At 36.6% G+C, this 18,184-nt stretch overlaps 1 protein-coding gene across 5 annotated transcripts in view; it reads left to right on the top strand.

Annotated features, from left to right (window-relative positions):
* The window catches only part of LOC117927608 (serine/threonine-protein phosphatase BSL3-like), a 97,603-nt gene that overhangs the window by 31,996 nt on the left and 47,423 nt on the right, over nucleotides 1-18,184 (top strand). For all 5 annotated transcript variants that reach the window (XM_034847214.1, XM_034847216.1, XM_034847217.1 and 2 more), the window contains one exon: nucleotides 15,427-15,606. In XM_034847214.1, the coding sequence (XP_034703105.1) occupies nucleotides 15,427-15,606 (180 nt within the window). The remainder of the gene's footprint in view (nucleotides 1-15,426; nucleotides 15,607-18,184) is intronic.

The raw sequence follows: 18,184 nt of genomic DNA, 5'->3' as shown, positions 1-18,184 counted from the left end.
CATCTCTTCTTCCAAAAGCAAATTTCCAATCAGGATGAGAAAGAGCCTCATAGTAAACATTAGTAATAGCAATACCAAATAGAGAAATAAGAAAAAATTGAACAAGAGAAAATAACTAAGCAAAACCTAGGTGGTTAACAAGAAAGTGTTGAGTGGTAGTTATTATACCTTTTCAAAGAACAATACAAAGATTAGCATTATATGAGGCTATGGATTTACTAATAGGAGAAAAACCTCTATCAGAAGTTGGCCTTCAAACAATGGGCTACTCATCTGGAGGAGTAATCTCCCTTGCAGCCACCTTTTTTTTTCACTTTGACCTGTAAAGGTTTCTTTGACACAAGAAATGTGAACTGGTGACATCCTAGTTTGGGCGTAAGAGTAATGGGTGGATGAATAGGACTAAGGGAAGAAAATAGTTGTGTTGAGATTTGACCTTTTAGAGGAGAAAAGGAATAAGTTAAAAGAGGTTATATTTTCATTGACTAGGTATATATTTGAAGTAGGATAAAAACGTTTGTAACCTTTTTCAGTGTTGGAATACCAAAGGGAGACACACTTGTAGCTCGAGGGGAAGCTTATCTGAACCTACAACCACATTGTACACAAAGCAGACAATTAAATACTTGAAGGGGAAGACAAAACTGTGGAAGATTGGATATAAAATAGAATATGGCCAATACTAAGAATAGTAAAGTGAGAAAGGATTAAAAAGAAAACAAGCAGTAAGAATAGCATATCCCTAAAACCTTTTCAGAACTTGCATATGGAAAAGAAGTGAATGGGAAACTTCCAAAAGATGTTTGTTTCTATGCTTAGTCATCTCATTTTGTTATGGAGTGTAAGAGCAGGATGATTAATAATTCCATTAATTTCATAAACTTTGCTATAGAAGAATATGAAGTTTTTTGAGCATTATTTGAATGAAAATTTTGAGTAGGCACACAAAAATGAGTTTTTATTCCTTTGGAAAAAGACTAAAGGGAATTTTTGATTTGTCTCACAACTAAGTGACTCTAGACTAATCATCAATAAAAATTAAAAAATACTTAAGCCCTAAAACAATTAGGGACATAACATTGATCTCAAAATTTTGAATGAATATGATGAAAAGGACTAGAATTGCTGTTATTGAATCTAACCAAAAAAAAAACACTAGTGATGTTTGTTTCACTTTCAAGCTTGATTCTGACATAACTAAGGATCCTATAATGTGGAATGAAGGATGACCCATTTGACATGCCATTATGTGGAAGAAATAGAAGATTCTAGAGCAATTAGAGTTGGAGAGGGCTCCTAAGTTGATAAACTCCATTAGCATCACTCCCTCCACCACTTGTCATATTCATTTAGACCTAAACACATGATAAAAAAGGGAATAAAATATAGGACAATTAGGAGATTTATTGAATTTTCTTATAGATAATAGATTCTTTGGAAAACAATTAACATATAGCACAAAGAACATTGTGAAATTAGAAACTGGATAAACAATTCCTTCTTCCAATACCTAGAGTTAGAACCATCAACGAGGATAATGAAAAAAAGTGTGGACAAATTACCAAAGGTAAAAAAAAAATGGAAGTGTGCATCTTGTCAAGCAATACATTCTCTATTTTATGTTTTGAGAACAAAATTATTTTGACTTTGAAGTTTCCACTTATTTTATTTTATTTTTTGAAAGTAAGAATGGACATAAAGTGGTAGAGACCAAACTGATGTTCCATGACTCCTTAAAAAATAGGTCAATGTCTTCAAATTTTTTGAATAGGTTTGGGGGTTCAGTTTACTTGGTGGGAATGTATGATGAATCTCACTATGCTTGATAAGGAAGACAAAGAAATGAATAAAAATAATATGGAATTAGAATAAATGAATGAAATGACATATTTCAATTTTCTAAAAGATGAGATTTGTATTTCATAGAATTCCCACGTGACATCAACAATTTATTTGGCCAACTGAATATTAAAATTTGTTTTTAACAAAAAGAAATTAATTTTTTTGGTAGGCAAGAAAAATTAAATTAATATGTTAGAATTGTATTAGGTTGAAATATTTTTAATGTATTGTTAATGTTTCAAATAAAACTTTGCCAATGAACTAGCTCATGAATTTCTAGGAAGGAAAGGGTTGAGTGGACTTGGTAAGTTCAAATGGAAAAATTGATTTTAAAACTTGATGCAAAATCTCAAATAGTCTAAATGTCTTCCATTCAAACAAATTCCATCCCTGTGTTCTCTTTAACACAAGTTTGAATTCTGTCCAAATTAGAAGGAGTATTAAACGAAAAGTAAAATGCAAAAGATAAACATAGAACTATACTAGATCTGAGGAGATAAATGTTGAAGCTGTTAGGCCCTTGAGGCTTGGCTCAAGTGGTAAAGGGATGGGAAAGGGTTTGTGGGAGGTTCTAGGCTCAAGTCCCAATAGGGACAAAAATTTACCTATAAAAAAAAATGTTGAAGCTGTTAATATTCATTGACTTCAATGAAGGGGGTGATATTGAAAGTGGAGATCCCAAAGAGTGGTGTTGGCATTGTAGTGGTCTAATGGTTGCAGATGCTGCAGGGATGGTGATCTCTGAAGGAGCTCTGTCTTCTGCATAACTGAGAATGATTTTTGGTGGTGGTTGATGTTGGAGATGGAGATCTGTGATGACGTCTGTTCTGAAATTTGTAATGTTACAGTATAGATGCCCGTGATGGAGAAAAGTGTGAGAGATTTGCTTACAGTTGTTGACAGTGGATATGTTGATATGGTGATAGTGCTGCTGCTCAGATTGCAGATGCTGTGGAGATAGCAGAGATGTAGTCTTGATGCTGAAGAAAACAATTGCTGACATGGAATAGTTGCAGCCGAGATGAAATGTATCCATGAAGACATATTGCAGCTCAAAGTTGCAATCTCAATGATGGACATGGTGTGGCGAGGATACAAGAATGTTTAAACTAGTGGATGTGGCCGAATGGTTGTTCTGTGTGAAGTAAAGGTGTTGTAGGTAATGAGAATGGTGATCTCTTGCTCTCTTGGAGTTTATGGTGCTATTGAATATGGAAAATCCAAAAACAGCCCTTGGTGCTGCCATCACAAGAACACAAAGGAAGAAGTAGCCCTAGAAAGAAAGCCCAAGACCTAAAATTCCAAAATCTACTCTTGTGCTATCATGATTGTCGTTCTCTCTGTCTCTGTCTCTCTCTTACTTCTTTTGTTTTCATTTTTTTTTTTAAATCCCAAAATCTTGTCTAAAATCACTAAAATAAATACTCTTTCTAAAAACCTAAAAATCTAAGAAGGAACTTTAGAAAATGAAAAAAAATACCTTCTAAAACTCAAGAAAAGTAAAAAAGAAAAACAAAATTAAAAATGAACAATTGACAAAATACTAAAGTTTTGGTTTAGGAAAAATTTGTATAAACTATTTTAAAATGTAAATACTATATCTGTCTATATATATGTATGTATGTATATATGCATGCATGTATTTTTCTCTAATCTTATTTACATTTTTTAAGAAGGAAAAATAAAAATAAAACAAACACGAAGGAAATTATTGAAGGGAGAATTGCACCAAGTGAGTCATATTCATTATTAGGGTAATAAGCAAAATGGACACACATCATACTAATTGGAACAAAATTACAGGTTTGTAGAAAGACTTACTAGTCATGTGGGAAGGGGCTCCCATATATATAGATAGTCCAAGGAGAACAAAGAGAGGTAAAGGAAAATAAAGCAATAGTAGTACTTGAGTGAGCCAAATAGTAGTCTATGGCAAAATGGATGGTTGTTCACTAGCTGAATCGTAACAACCCTGGTTTTTAATAATAATACTTTTGTAGATTCATTTTAATTATGTTATTGATAAGCAAGCACAAGCATCACCTTTTTGCCTATCTTTTACCAAGCTTGAGGTGTTGAAGGCATGTAACCAAGTATGAAGTGTCAAAGAGCATATGACCAAGTATGAGGTGTTGAGCACATGCAGCCAAGTATGAGGTGTCGAAGGTATGTGACCAAGAATGAGGTGTCAACGAGTATGCAACCAAGTTTGAGGAGTCAAAGAGCAATGTAACCAAGTATGAGGTGTTGAAGGTATGAGACCAAGAATAAGGTGTCAACAAGCATGCAACCAAGTTTGAGGAGTCAAAGAGCAATGCAACCAAGTATGAGGTATCAAACGCATGCAACCAAGTATGAGGTGTCGAAAAGCATGCAACCAAATCTGAGGTGTTGAAGAGCATGCAACCAAGTATAAGGTGTCTAAAAGCATGCGGCCAAGTTTGAGGTGTCGAAGAACATGCAACCAAGTATGAAGTGTCGAGAATATGCAACCAAGTATGAGATGTTAAAAGCATACAACCAAATATGGGGTGTTGAGAACATGCAACCAAGTATGAGGTGTAAGCATGTAACCAAATATAACGTGCTGAAAGCATGTAACCAAGTAGTGTTGAAAGCATGCAACCAAGTATGATGTGTCAAAAGCATGCAACTTATTATGAGATATTGAGAGCATGCAACTAAGTATGAGGTGTCAAAATGCATGCAACTTAGAGGACCCCACACAACCTTCATCATGTGACACCTAATAGGGCATGGTGACTCATCAAGTTGTTGCACCTACTCAAGCATTTGCAAGGACCAAGCACATGCCATATGTTGTCTCCATGCAACAAGAGAGACACTAATCATTTCCCTTTGATTGACACCTAGCTAGGCTATACGACGAGTCACCTATATGTTCACTTGCTTTGGGTTTCTATAAATAGGGTGTTCACCTACCAAGAAAGGAAAAAAGAGAAGTATGAAAAAAACTCCTATGGTGGTGCTACCAAAGGTTAGATCTTTGAGTGATCATAACAGATGTAATGTGACAATTCTAGCTTAAAATTTGAATGATCTTATAATGTTTTACATGGTTTTAGAATTATATATCTCATTTTTAAAATGTTATATGTATTCATTATTTTTTAAAATATCATGAGATATGCTTTGAAAATGTGTTGGTCAAATGTTATGTTTATAATAAATACGTGTTCCTTGTATCCTTGATATATATGTAAATAAATAGTTAAGATAGTTTAGTGATCATGAAGGGAGAGGTACGATTTAGGGAAACTTTGTCTAAGGAGGCTAGGTTTTAAGTGAGACCATTGTGATCCTTCCAGTTTTTCCTGGGAACTTACTTAATACATACTATTCACGGAAAATCACTAGTATTGTCATTATTGTACTTTATATTCTTACTGTGGATGTGATTGTAATATACTCTGAACCTATATTGTGTTGGGGGGGGGGGGGAGGGCACATTATAGAACTCTATAAAACCATCAAGAAGATTGGGGAGAATGCTTATGTGGTAGATCTGCCAAACATATGGGAATAGATTCAACATTTAACATTTCAGATTTATATTCTTACATTGGTGAAAACGTAAAAAATGTTTCTAGTAGTACCAAACTCGAGGATGAGCTTCTTCTAAGGAGAGGAGAATGATGTGGTCAATACTAGACAATTTATGGCAATTTGAAAACATAAAAGACTTGCATGGGAAAGGTTTCTTATTAAATTAGAAGTCCAAAGGTCAGTTTTTGTTATTAAAGGCTACTAATTGTGTCTTGAAAACCTTCAGAAAGTAGTTGAGGGTTGTCATTATAAAAGGGAAAAATTGCTTAATATAAGAAGTGATTAAACAAAAGTTCCTAATTTCAGCTTTTGCAAAGGGTTTTTCCTAGATTTTTCCTTAAGAAATCTTGGCTCCGACGGTGTTTGGAGTAACTTGGTTGTTGTTTACTTGGATAATAGCTCTAATAGCTTTTTAGTTTTCATTAGTTTACATCTAAGGAAAGAAGGGATGAAAGACCAGCTAGATTATTTTAAAAAGTATATATATATAAGGAAGAACAAAGATACCCTCTCCAAGCTCATATACGCCTCTTGATGATACTATCGTGCCATTAGATGACTCTTTCGAGACTAATCCTGAGGTACATGGTTTTTCACTTTTAACTTCCAAAACTGCTACCTTGAATCCATAAGATGGTTAATAAGGTAGGAGATATCCCTTTTGTGATTGTAAAGAACCTGATAGGTTGGATTTCTCAAAATAATCCTCTAATGTTGTCTATCCCATTTCTGATTTTGTCTCTTATCACCATCTATCTAAAACTCACCTTGCTTTTGCATTTCAGTTATCCTCTGTGTCTATTCCTAGTCATTTTCATAAAGCCCTTTAAGATCTTAAGAGAAAGTCTGCTATGGTAGAAGAACTGGAGGCTCTCTATAAGAACTTTACTTGAGAGATGATTGAGCTCTCTCAGGAAAAGAACACAGTGGGGTGTAAGTGGGTGTTTTTAGTAAAGTACAAATCAGATGAGACAATTGATAGGTACAAAGCTAGATTGGTTGCCAAGGGATACACTCAGACTTACAAAATTGACTATTAAAAGACCTTTGCTACTGTGGGTAAGATGAACATTGCTAGAGTCATACTCTCTCTTGTAGTTAATTTGGATTGGCCATTGGGACAATTTGATGTGAAGAATGCATTTCTCCATGATGATCTGTTAGAGGAGTTGTACATAGACCCTTCCTTTGGGGTCTACACCAAAAAGAGGCAAGGTATGTAAACTAAAAAAGACTTCGTATGGATTGAAGCAATCGTCAAGGGTATGGTTTGGTAGGTTGAGCTACTTGATGAAAGAGGATAGTTTTAAACAAGCGATGGTAGATCACACTCTGTTCTATAAGAAAGATGTTGATGACATTACTTTGCTTATTGTTTACGTTGATGACATGATTGTTATAGGTAGCAACTCTACAAAAATAGAGAAGCTTCAAAGTTATCTGGCCAAGGAATTTGAAATGAAGGACTTAGGTGCTCTAAAATACTTCTTGGGAATTGAGGTGTCTCGGTCCAAGCAAGGACTCTTCCTCTCACAACGGAAGTATACATTATATCTCTTGCCTAAAACTGGTAACTCCGCTTGCGAACCTATAGATATTCCCATTAAGATAAATCATGGGTTGTCCATCTACCCTAATCAGATTCTAACAAACAAACAAAGATATTAGAGACTAGTGGGGAAATTAATCCATCTGACCCACACTAGACTTGACTTGTCATATGCGGTTAGTGTTGTTAGTCAATTTATGCATAACTTGAGTGAATGATAGATGAATGTAATAAATTGTATTTTGGCCTATCCGAAGTCCTCTCCAGACAAAGGTATTATGTTCTCCAGACATGGACATCTAGATTTTGAGGGTTATGTTGAAAGAGAGAGAGGGAGAAAACCTTAATTCTCATTCATGTGATTAACTTCTTACAATAGAGAAATATATATACAAGGCTAGGTTGAACTAACTACCATATATGTGACCTATATTAAGAAAGGAAAGAAAGGTTGTACACTATAAATACATTATATTCAACACTCCCCCTCAAGCTGGAGCATATATGTCATATGCACCAAGCTTGTTACAAATGTATTTAATCTTAGGGCCTCTGAGAGATTTAGTGAAGATGTCTGCTAGTTGATCATTTAAATTAACAAAACTTGTAGCAACACACCCTGATGCGATCTTCTCTCTAATGAAGCGACAATCAACTTTAATATCCTTGGTCCTTTCATGAAAGACTGGATTGAATGTAATATGTAATGCGGCCTGATTGTCATAGACTAGCTTTATCTGTTCATCTTTTCCAAATCTCAATTCCTGAAGGAGTTGCCTCAACCATATGAGTTCACATGTTGCCAAAGCCATAGCTCAATACTCAGCTTCGATGCTTGATCTGGCCACTACATCTTGTTTCTTACTTTTCCAGGATATTAGGTTACCTCCAATAAAAACACAATACCCTGAGGTGGAACACCTATCTGAGGGTGAACCAGCCCAGTCTGCATCTGTGTAACCAACAATTTGGGTATGGCCCTTGTCTTCATACAACATACCTTGGCGTGGTGTTCCTTTGATATATCGAAGAATGCAAATCATAGCATCCCAATGGTTGTCACATGGTGACTATAGAAATTGACTAACCACACTCACAGGAAAAGAGATGTTTGGCCGAGTGATGGTGAGGTAGTTCAGTTTGCCTACAAGTCGTCGATATCTCCTAGGAACTGTTAGAGGCTCCCCCTGTCTTGGTACAATTTTGACATTTGGATCCATAGGAGTGTCAACAGGTTTACATTCTAACATACCTGTTTATTCCAAGATGTCTAAGGCATACTTCCTTTATGACATAACCACACCTGAACTGGATTGAGCTATTTCAAGTCCCAGAAAGTACTTGAGTTTGCCCAAGTCTTTGGTTTGAAAGTGGTTGAAAAGGTGTTGCTTTAGTCTTTGGATACCCTCCTGATCATTGCCTGTAATGACAATGTCATCCACATAAACTACCAAATAAATGCACTGGCTCGAAGAGTTATGATGATAGAAAACGGAATGATCTGCTTCACTCCGAAGCATTCCAAACTCTTGAACAACTGAACTAAAATGCCCAAACCATGCCCGAGGAGACTGTTTCAAGCCATATAGAGAGCAGCTTAACTTGCACACTAAACCAGACTCTCCCTGAGCAACAAAACCAGGTGGTTGCTCCATATACACTTCCTCGAGAAGTTCATCATGAAGGAAAGCATTCTTAATATCCAACTGATAAAGAGGCCAATGACACATAGCTGCCATGGAGAGAAATAAGTGAACAGAAGCAATCTTGGCAACAGGAGAGAAGGTGTCACCATAGTCACAACCATAAATCTGAGTATAACCTTTAGCAACCAAGTGGGCCTTAAAGCGATCAACCTGACCATCAGGACCAACTTTAACAGTGTAGACCCAACGACATCCAACTGTAGATTTATCATGAGGTAAAGAAACAAGATCCCATGTGCCATTGGAGTGCAAAGCAGCCATTTCAGGAACCATTGCCTGTCGCCACCCAGGATGAGAAAGTGCCTCACTAGTGCTCTTAGGAAGAGAAACAAGGATAAAGTAGAGACAAAGGCAGAATAGGATGAAGATAATCGATGGTAGCTCAAAAAATTATAAATAGAATGAGGATTACGAGTAGATCGATTACCTTTCCAAAGAGCAATATGCAAATGGTCAGTAGATGACAGGGCCGGGGTAGGAGAAATCGGTGGGACAGGAGGTGAGTCATCAGGTACCTCAGCTGAAGAGAGAGGAGGAGCAACAACACGATGTCGACGATGATAAACCTGAAGAGGATGAGAGAGCGCATCTGAAGGGGGGAATATATAGGGAAGTGGCAATACTTCAAAAATGGGAAGAGATTCAGAGGATGAGAAGAATGGAGAGTCCTCAAAGAAGGTGACATCAACGGAGAGAAAATAATGATGAGTGTCAGGGGAATAACAACGATAGCCCTTCTAAAGTCGAGAGTATCCCAAGAAGATGCATTTCGTAGCCTTGGCAGAGAGCTTGTCCTGTCCAGTTGTGAGAGTATGAACAAAACAAGTACAGTCAAAGACACGAGGAGGAAGGAAATAAAGAGGTTGGGTAGGAAAAAAAAGGGAATAAGGGATTTGGTCATGTAATATAGATGAGGGCATACGATTAATCAAGTAACAGGTTGTAAGAATAACATCCCCCCAAAAACGAAAAGGAACATGACTATGGAGAAGGAGGGTACGAGTTCTCTCAACAAGATGTCGATTTTTACGTTCAGCCACCCCATTTTGTTGAGGAGTATGAGCACAAGATGACTGATGGAGGATCCCATGTTGGGACATAAAAGAAGTAAAGGGTGTAGAAAAATATTCCTGAGCATTGTCACTACGTAACACTCGAATAGAATACATTGAATTGTGTTTGGATTTCAACATGAAATTTCTGGAAAATAGAGAATAACTCAGCTCGATTTTTCATTAAAAATAACCAAGTACATTTTGAATAGTCATAAATGAAAGTGACAAAATATTGAAATCCTAAAGTAGACGCGGTCTGACATGGACCCTAAACATCAGTGTGGACAAGTTCAAAAGGAGACTTTGCCCAATTATTCAAATGCTTTGGGAATGAGACACAAGTATGTTTCCCAGTTGACACGACTCACACGCAAGCGACGACAAAGTGGAAAAACGAGGGACCATCTTCTGGAACTTAAAGAGACTAGGATGACCCAGACGACTGTGAATGAGAAAAGGAGCATCGGTGGAAATGCAAGTTGCAGGAGATGAAGGTGATGTGAGGTAATAGAGGCCTTGAGACTCACGCCCTATGCCGATCGTCTTCCCTGTTCTCCGGTCCTGCAAGATCATAGATTTATTAGAAAAAGTGATAGAACAGTTAAGAGTGCGAGTTATTTTGCTGATGGAAATAAGATTAAAAGGATATTTAGGGGCATAAATTACAGAATGGAGAGGTAGGGAAGGGAGAGGATGAGCCAAACCAATTCCTTTAGCCATAGTTTGAGAACCATTAGCTAAAGTAACAGTAGGTAAGACAAAGGTAGTAGTAATAGAGGAGAAAATGTGTTTATTACCAGAGATATGATCAGATGTTCCAGAATCTAGAATCCACGGGCCAAGAGAAGGAGACTGAGTAAAGCAGACGGAGACATTACCGGTCTGGGCAATAGAAGCTGATGTGGCTGCTTGATATCGGAGATAGGCATCCTAATCACTACCAGTAAGGGTGATACTCTGAGATGTGGAGCTTGCAGCGGAGTCAGGTCGAGATAGTAAAGAATCAAATGACTGAGCAATGTGGGCAATGTGAGGAGGGTGTCCATGTAATTGATACCAACGATCTCGAGTGTGACCAAGCTTATTACAATAGGTGCACTGAGGACGTTGTCCTCGACCCTGATTGCCACTACGTCCTCCTCGAGAGTTAGTTTGAGAGGCTAACACAGATGAATCTAAAGGACCATCAGTCAACAAGGTCTGAGTAGAGGAGAGGCGTAAAAGACGAGCGAACACATCATCCAATGATGGTACTGATGGACTAGCGAGAATCTGATCCCGTACAGACTCAAGATCTGGACGGAGGCCAATGAGGGTTAACACCATAAAGAACTTGTCAGTCTGTATTTGTCGAGCTTCAGCAACATTAGTGAAGGGCATCAAAGTTAAGAACTCCTCCTTAAGAGACGCAATCCGACCAAGTAGACAGATCCATGTCTTGCTGTCTCATATGAACAATATCATAAACCACCTTATAAAATCGTTGAATATCATTCGTGTATAATCCTTTAGTCTGAGTCCAAAATTTAAAGCAGGTTTTGTATGCACGAAGATGATGTAAAATTTTGGGATCAATAGATTGCCATAATACGCTGCATAATTGTGCATCGATTTTCTTCCATTGCACTTTGTCAACATCAAGTATAACATCCTCAGGTGTAACAAGATGATCCTCATAGCCTTGTCCCATAAACCAGAGTTCTACGGACGCTGACTAGGAGAGATAATTCTCACTACCAATCAATTTTTCCGATGTGATAGTAGGAGATCCAGAGATGACGGATGTAAAAATAGGATTTTTAGTCGCCATGTCCACTTCACCTGAGATTGAATCACGTTTGGATCGAAGAGAGCCCTAAAGGGAGGTCAGATCACAATTGTGGAAGAAGAACCTGGTATGTCAAGACCCAAACAAAGGAGAAAAGTGATTGGAGATGAAGAAGAGGCCTTCCCAAGGCACACACAAGTCTCGGCCAAGGAAGGGAGCTCTTGGAGGAGGCCGGAGGAGCCTAAAAGAAGACCCACGGAGGTTGAAATGCCAAAAAATGGAGAAGCAGGGATTGGAAAGGACTGATGGAGGCTTAGAAGTGCAAGACGGCGTCGAACGAGCCTGCTGGTAGAAGCTCGGCACCAGAAAATGGGCCACGCGCCCTCACGTGCCGGTGTGTGGGATTCAGGCCGTTGGAGAAAAACGGTGCGTGGATCGGTTTTTGGCTCCGGTGCTTTGAAAAAAGTTGCAGATCTCCTTTTTGCGCTCCTGATGATGTGGTCGGTGTCGGAAAATATCGCTGGAAAAATGTTGACGGTGATGAGGTTTTTCTGACCACAATATGTTTGACCGGAAAGCTTTGGGAGATGAAAAAGGTGACCGGAATGAAACATGGTCACTAAACGGATTCCTGGAATTAATTACACGGGTAAACCAGAAAGAATAAAGTTTTCTCCCTTGGCTCTGATACCATGTTGAAAGAGAGAGAGAGAAAACCTTAATTCTCATTCATGTGATTATCTTCTTACAATAGAGAAATATATATACAAGGCTAGGTTGAACTAACTACCATATATGTGACCTATATTAAGAAAGGAAAGAAAGGTTGTACACTATAAATACATTAGATTCAACAGGTTACATAGACTCTGACTTTGTCAGATCCAGATTGGATAGAAAGTCTACCTTAAGGTATGTGTCATTTGTAGGAGGAAATTTGGTAACTTGGAGGAGTGAGAAACAAAATGTGGTCTTAGTGTCTAGCGCAAAAGCTGAATATTGTGTGCCCCATCATGCAACAAGGGAACTTACTTGGCTAAGAATTCTCTTAAGCGAGCTTGGGTTTGGTCCCAAAAAACCTATGATCCTCTTTGGTGATGACATGATAGCTATTGAGATTGCAAATAATCCAATACAACACGATCGAACTAAGCATATTGAACTTGACAGGAACTACATCAAGGATAACCTAGATTCTGGCATGATAAAGGTTCCCTACATCAAGAGTGCAGATCATTTGGATGATATGATGACTCACGCTGTTATTAGTGGTCTATTCTATGCATCATTATCCAGGTTGGGCATGTGTGATATTTATGCACCAACTTGAGGGGGAGAGTCGGCTGTGTATAGTTGTTCATTGATACCTTACATCAAATACAAGAGAGGGATACATAGAATATACAACTATAACAGTTGTTAATACACGGCTATATCAATTGTGAGAAGATCCCTTAAAATCAATACAGCCGTAACAACTATAACAGTTGCGAGAATATCTCTTAAAATTAGGGATTTACATGGCTAAATCTAAACAATAAAAAATATAGTCAGATCCCACCTTATTTGAGGTCATATATTTACCAAATTAAAACTAAATATCTCATAATTAAATAGGATAATAGGTCAACCAAATCTGGTCATTAAAACCAAATTTCCACATCTTACAAAATGGGAAAAAGGAAAAAAAATTATTCTATTGTAGGCTTAGAATTACTTCACTAAATCAACCACTAATTACAGGAAATAAGTACTCAGTCAACTCCACCGAAAAAGAAACAAATCCAAATTAAATCCCATCTAGTAAAGGCTATATAATCTGGCAATTACTGCATAGATATTCCCCAACAAAAAGGACAAGCAATTTTTCAAGAGAAAAAATTGGGGACATCCAAAAAGAAACAGAACTCTAAAACAAGTACAAAGTGAAAATACAGCTGAATGCCCATCATAAGCCAAAATGAAAAAATGGTAGTCTATATGTTATGCTTTTATTTAACTCTGAAAATGCAATAATCAATATACAGTATGAATTGAGTAAATTAACTTGTGGATTATGTTTTTCCTCTGAAAATGACCCCAGAGGTGCTGAGCTCCAGGCGGTTTCACTACTTGTCTGTTAACCTCAAACTCTACTGGATGATGACTACCCCTTCCAATGGATATGGGAGAAATGATCAAACTCCACTAAAACAAAGCCAAAAGATCCCCAAAGCTCAACTGCCAGAAAAAGAGGAATAAAAATCTGGTTTCTCAAAAGAGGTGCCCATGTTATGTACATTTGTATTCCCTTGTGCAAATATCTCATTCCATTAGAATTCTCATTTTTTTGCCCTATTATTATGCTGTACATAGGGTCAATGGCTTGTCATGATAAAAGGAGAATAATTAGTTGAAACTATAGTTATTCTCATGCTAGCTATCCCCCTTCTAATATCTTACATAGAAGTAGGTCAAACACTAAATTGCCCTATCTTTTTTAGTTTGTCTCTTGGAATCACAATCTAGAGTCAAATTTATAATTTATTGTTTTCTATTAAAAAAAAAAAGAAATCTATATTCTAGAAGGGAAGTCAAAATATACAATTTCTTTGAGTTTGATGACTATATTGTGTATGTGTGTATATATACATGCTATTAGAAAAGATAAACAACATGGCAAAATGTTTTATATTTTAATATATGATTTTAGAACAAGAGTTATAGGTTTCTTGGAGTTTCTAATATGAATTAAATATTACATGATATTTATTCTACGTAAGTGACATTACCTTGTTTTCTGTTAAATTATAACCTAATCATGAATAATGTTTCTTCATGGTGCAATCCACTTATTGGAGCGGAAGAAAACATGACTAAGAAGGAGAATAAGGGTGCTAAGTTGAGATAATATTATAGGTGGAACACCTAGACCTTGATCCAAAAGAGAGACTGGAATTGCAATTAAAGATGAAATTTATTCACAGTTTCCAAAAAAGAAAAGGTACTGGCTACAAGCTTGGGCACCCTTTTATAAGAAGGTGGGATGCCATAAATAGTGAAGCTCATCACTCTTTGAGTTGGAGAGCTCTTATTTTGTCATAAGAGAAAAATAGCTAAAACAACTAATTTATCCTTAAGTGATTACCAGATTCATGAAAGAAATCACATGACATACCGAGATCACTTATTCACAAACTAAACACTTAAATAAGATTCCAAGCTTCAAAACAAAAGCACTGGAATAGCTGCAATCCTGAATGTTCTCTTTAACAAGGTCGCCCTTGCCAGGCTCTTCGCATATAACTCTTCCCCATTCTGCTGGAGCACAGCTATGGGACGATCGAAGTAATGAGGCCTCTTGGCTTTCTCCAATGTGTTTCTTTGAGATGTTCACTTACCTTCATCAAGATGAACCTTAACATTATCTGCATCCATCCCTCCAAGTGACAGGAGGTTAAACTCTAGTTAGTATCTTGCCACTTGGAGTAACTATTATCTGGTGTAGACAATGAGCATTGCAAATATCCAGTATGTTGACAAAATTTGGAACCTTTAATGTGTTTACACTACCATAATCTCTTCAAAATCTTCACAAGGTCCAATATTTTTGCACTCAGCTTATTGTGTTTGATTGCCAGTTGCCTCTCCAGGATTAAATCAGCCCACATAGTCATCAAAATTCAGTAAATTGTGGGAATCCGCTTGACACTTTTTTGTAAACTTCAGTGGACTATGACATAAGGAATTTCCTTTTCATAATGAGGGATAGAAATTCTTTTGCATTGCTGTGGTGTTAGATTATTATAACCTTTTTCAGTTACTAAATGATTCAAAATTAATTTTCAAATACATTCTGGTTTTTTCCTGTTTCCTCTTTTGTTCTGCCTCTAGTGCTGCAATCTTCAGCAATTCATGTTTCTTTACAAAGGTCTAACCTCACATCTTCTCTATGTGTAGTGTTAGATACTGCTGCTGGCGTCTGGTGTGACACAAAGGCTATTGTTACAAGTGCAAGAGCAGGTAGGTACAGTGCTAATGCAACTGGTGGAGACACTTCATTTGAATTGATTAGACGCTGTAGACATGCAGCTGCTGCAGTTGGTGATTTGGTCTATGTTTATGGTGGATTACGTTGTGGTAAGAAATGAACCTAATTTGCTAAATACTTATCAGGATTCATACTTCATTGTTCAGTAACAATGCTGTCAGCTATTTGCTTATATATGCATTTTGTGTTCTAATGGCCAAGCCTATTCTTATTTTATGGACTCTAATTTATAGCAGTAAATGCTACAAATTTAAGTTTCTGCCTCGCTATAAGACATCAATAAGAATAATGGTTATGATTCGATGTGTGGCTTTTGAATTTTAGATCTATACACCTTTTAGGGTTTTTTTATACCTAATTTTTCATTGTGATGCTGAGTTTCTAGCTACAGTCCTAAGGTTTACATAATAAGACAAGATTTATATTTGAGCTTGGGCCATGAAAGTTCACACTTGTCTTGGAGCTGTACGCGTTGTTGCTTTGTTAAAAAAATTTCACGTTCATGAAGATTGTCTATTGTTTGCAAATGTTTGGACCATTATGCCTGATAAATGAGAAGGGTGATTGAGAATTTTCCCCTTTTTTGTCTTTGGCTAACTCAATTCCTTTATTTATGTAGTCATCTTTAGAGGATATACTTAATTGTTGCGAGTGGTATTATGATAGCATTTTTTGGCGATCTTGTTGTTATAGTGGAAACTTAATTCACAGTTCAGGACCAAGGTGTCTGATGGTAGCAAGTTCATCCCTTGGATTTTCCGAACATCATATACTTATTGGTTGAAATGATAAGGATGAAAATGTCAAAATCAACAGAAATATAGATGGTTCAAATTTACAGAAAGGTCGATGAAGATATCAATATCGATATTAGAAAAAATGAAAGAAATCACCGAAATTGACCTCAAAACATGGAAATTTTGAAAAATGACAAAACAAATAATAATGCACAAATTAAGTTACTTCTTTTTATTTAATTTTTATATATGCATTATAAAATTGGTGTCATGACTCAACAATGTAATGTGTGCTAATAACAAGTAAGACTATAAAGTGAATACTGAAATTGATGTGGAAATGAAAATTTTATTTCATTGAATTTTAATATTTGGAAACATATTATGTTTAATACCAATATAGTGACCTTGAAGAAGAGGAGGATTGAAGAATAATAGGTAAAAATTATACTTCTTAATTCTTATGTACAGAGTTACATACACACACACATATATATATACATACAAAAATCCTAGAACCTAAATTAGGGACTTTCTTAACTCAATTACAACAAAATCCCTTTGATTACGAGATTGTCTAATTCTCTATTCAGAATCACATCTTTCCTAATTTCAATCTTCCACACCCTCCCTCCAACTGGTGAATAGATGTTTTCCATTCCTAACTTGGATATGCTTACTTGAAATTTTGTACTGCTTAAACCTTTTGTGAGTATATCTGCAAGTTGGTAATCAGTAGATACATAAGGGGTACAAATTAATCCACTGTCTAGTTTCTCTTTGATAAAATGCTTGTCAATTTATCTGTGTTTCATTCAATCGTGTTGCACTGGATTATGTGCAATACTGATTGCAAATTTATTGTCACGGTAAAGTCTCATTGGCCCATCCCATGTTTTTCATTACCTTTGCAAATCTTCGAAACCACACCCTTGAAGATTGTTTTAACCCGTATAGAGCTTCTTTCGGTTTACACACCTTTTTAGTGGCTAGGTCATTGCCAAATCCAAGAGGAATTTCCATGAAAATTTCTTTTTCCAAGTCTCCATGCAAAAATGCATTTTTGACATTGAACTATTGTAGATCCCAATTGTAGTTAGCTGTTAATGATAATAGAATTCTTACAGTATTCATCTTTGCAATTGGTGCAAATGTTTTTAAATAATCCACACCATATGTCTGAGTGTATCCCTTGGCTACCAATCCCGCCTTATACCTCTCTAATGATCCATCTGCTTTATACTTAATGGTATAAACCCATTTGCATCTAAATGGTTTTTTTCTTACAGGAAAATCTACCAACTCCCAAGTTTTATTTTTCTCCAAGGCCTTCATTTCTGCATTCATGGCTTATTTCCAATTTTCATCAAATAAAGCCTTCGATAGAGTGGTAGGAATATAGATATTGTTCAAACTTGTAAGAAAACTGTTATAGAACTGAGACAACCTTTTGAATGATACAACATGGGAAAGTGGATGCAAAGGACGCTTAGTACAGTCTCTCGTTCCCTTCCTGATGGCAATAAGAAGCTCAAGTTATGGCTTAGTTTGTAAGGGAGGATGAGAAAAAGTTACCTCATTTCTAGAAGCCGGTTCAGATTCTTAGACTTGTATAAGTTTAGGGACTGCATCTTTCTTCCTTGAGTATACTTTGCCAGTCATTCGATTCGTCGTAGGCTCAATGGGTGACAACTCAAGTTTAGGGACGGGTAAAGAGGCAGACAGTACAGGTACTAGACTAATGACTTTAGGAGGGTTAATGGAAAAGGGATCAATGAAATAGGAATCCCTATCCTTGTCTTCCTTGAAGAAATTCTTCCCTTGAAGATAAGAAGCGGGAAAATAAGACTCACTTTCATTGAAGGTAACATCCGTTGAGAGAAAACAAATTTTGAATTGTGGATGGTAACACTTATATCCCTTTTGAGTT

Source organism: Vitis riparia, chromosome 13 (assembly GCF_004353265.1).
Source record: "Vitis riparia cultivar Riparia Gloire de Montpellier isolate 1030 chromosome 13, EGFV_Vit.rip_1.0, whole genome shotgun sequence".
Taxonomy (NCBI): domain Eukaryota; kingdom Viridiplantae; phylum Streptophyta; class Magnoliopsida; order Vitales; family Vitaceae; genus Vitis; species Vitis riparia.
The sequence above is the reverse complement of the archived record's forward strand: the minus strand, read 5'-3'. Positions and strand labels throughout refer to the sequence as shown.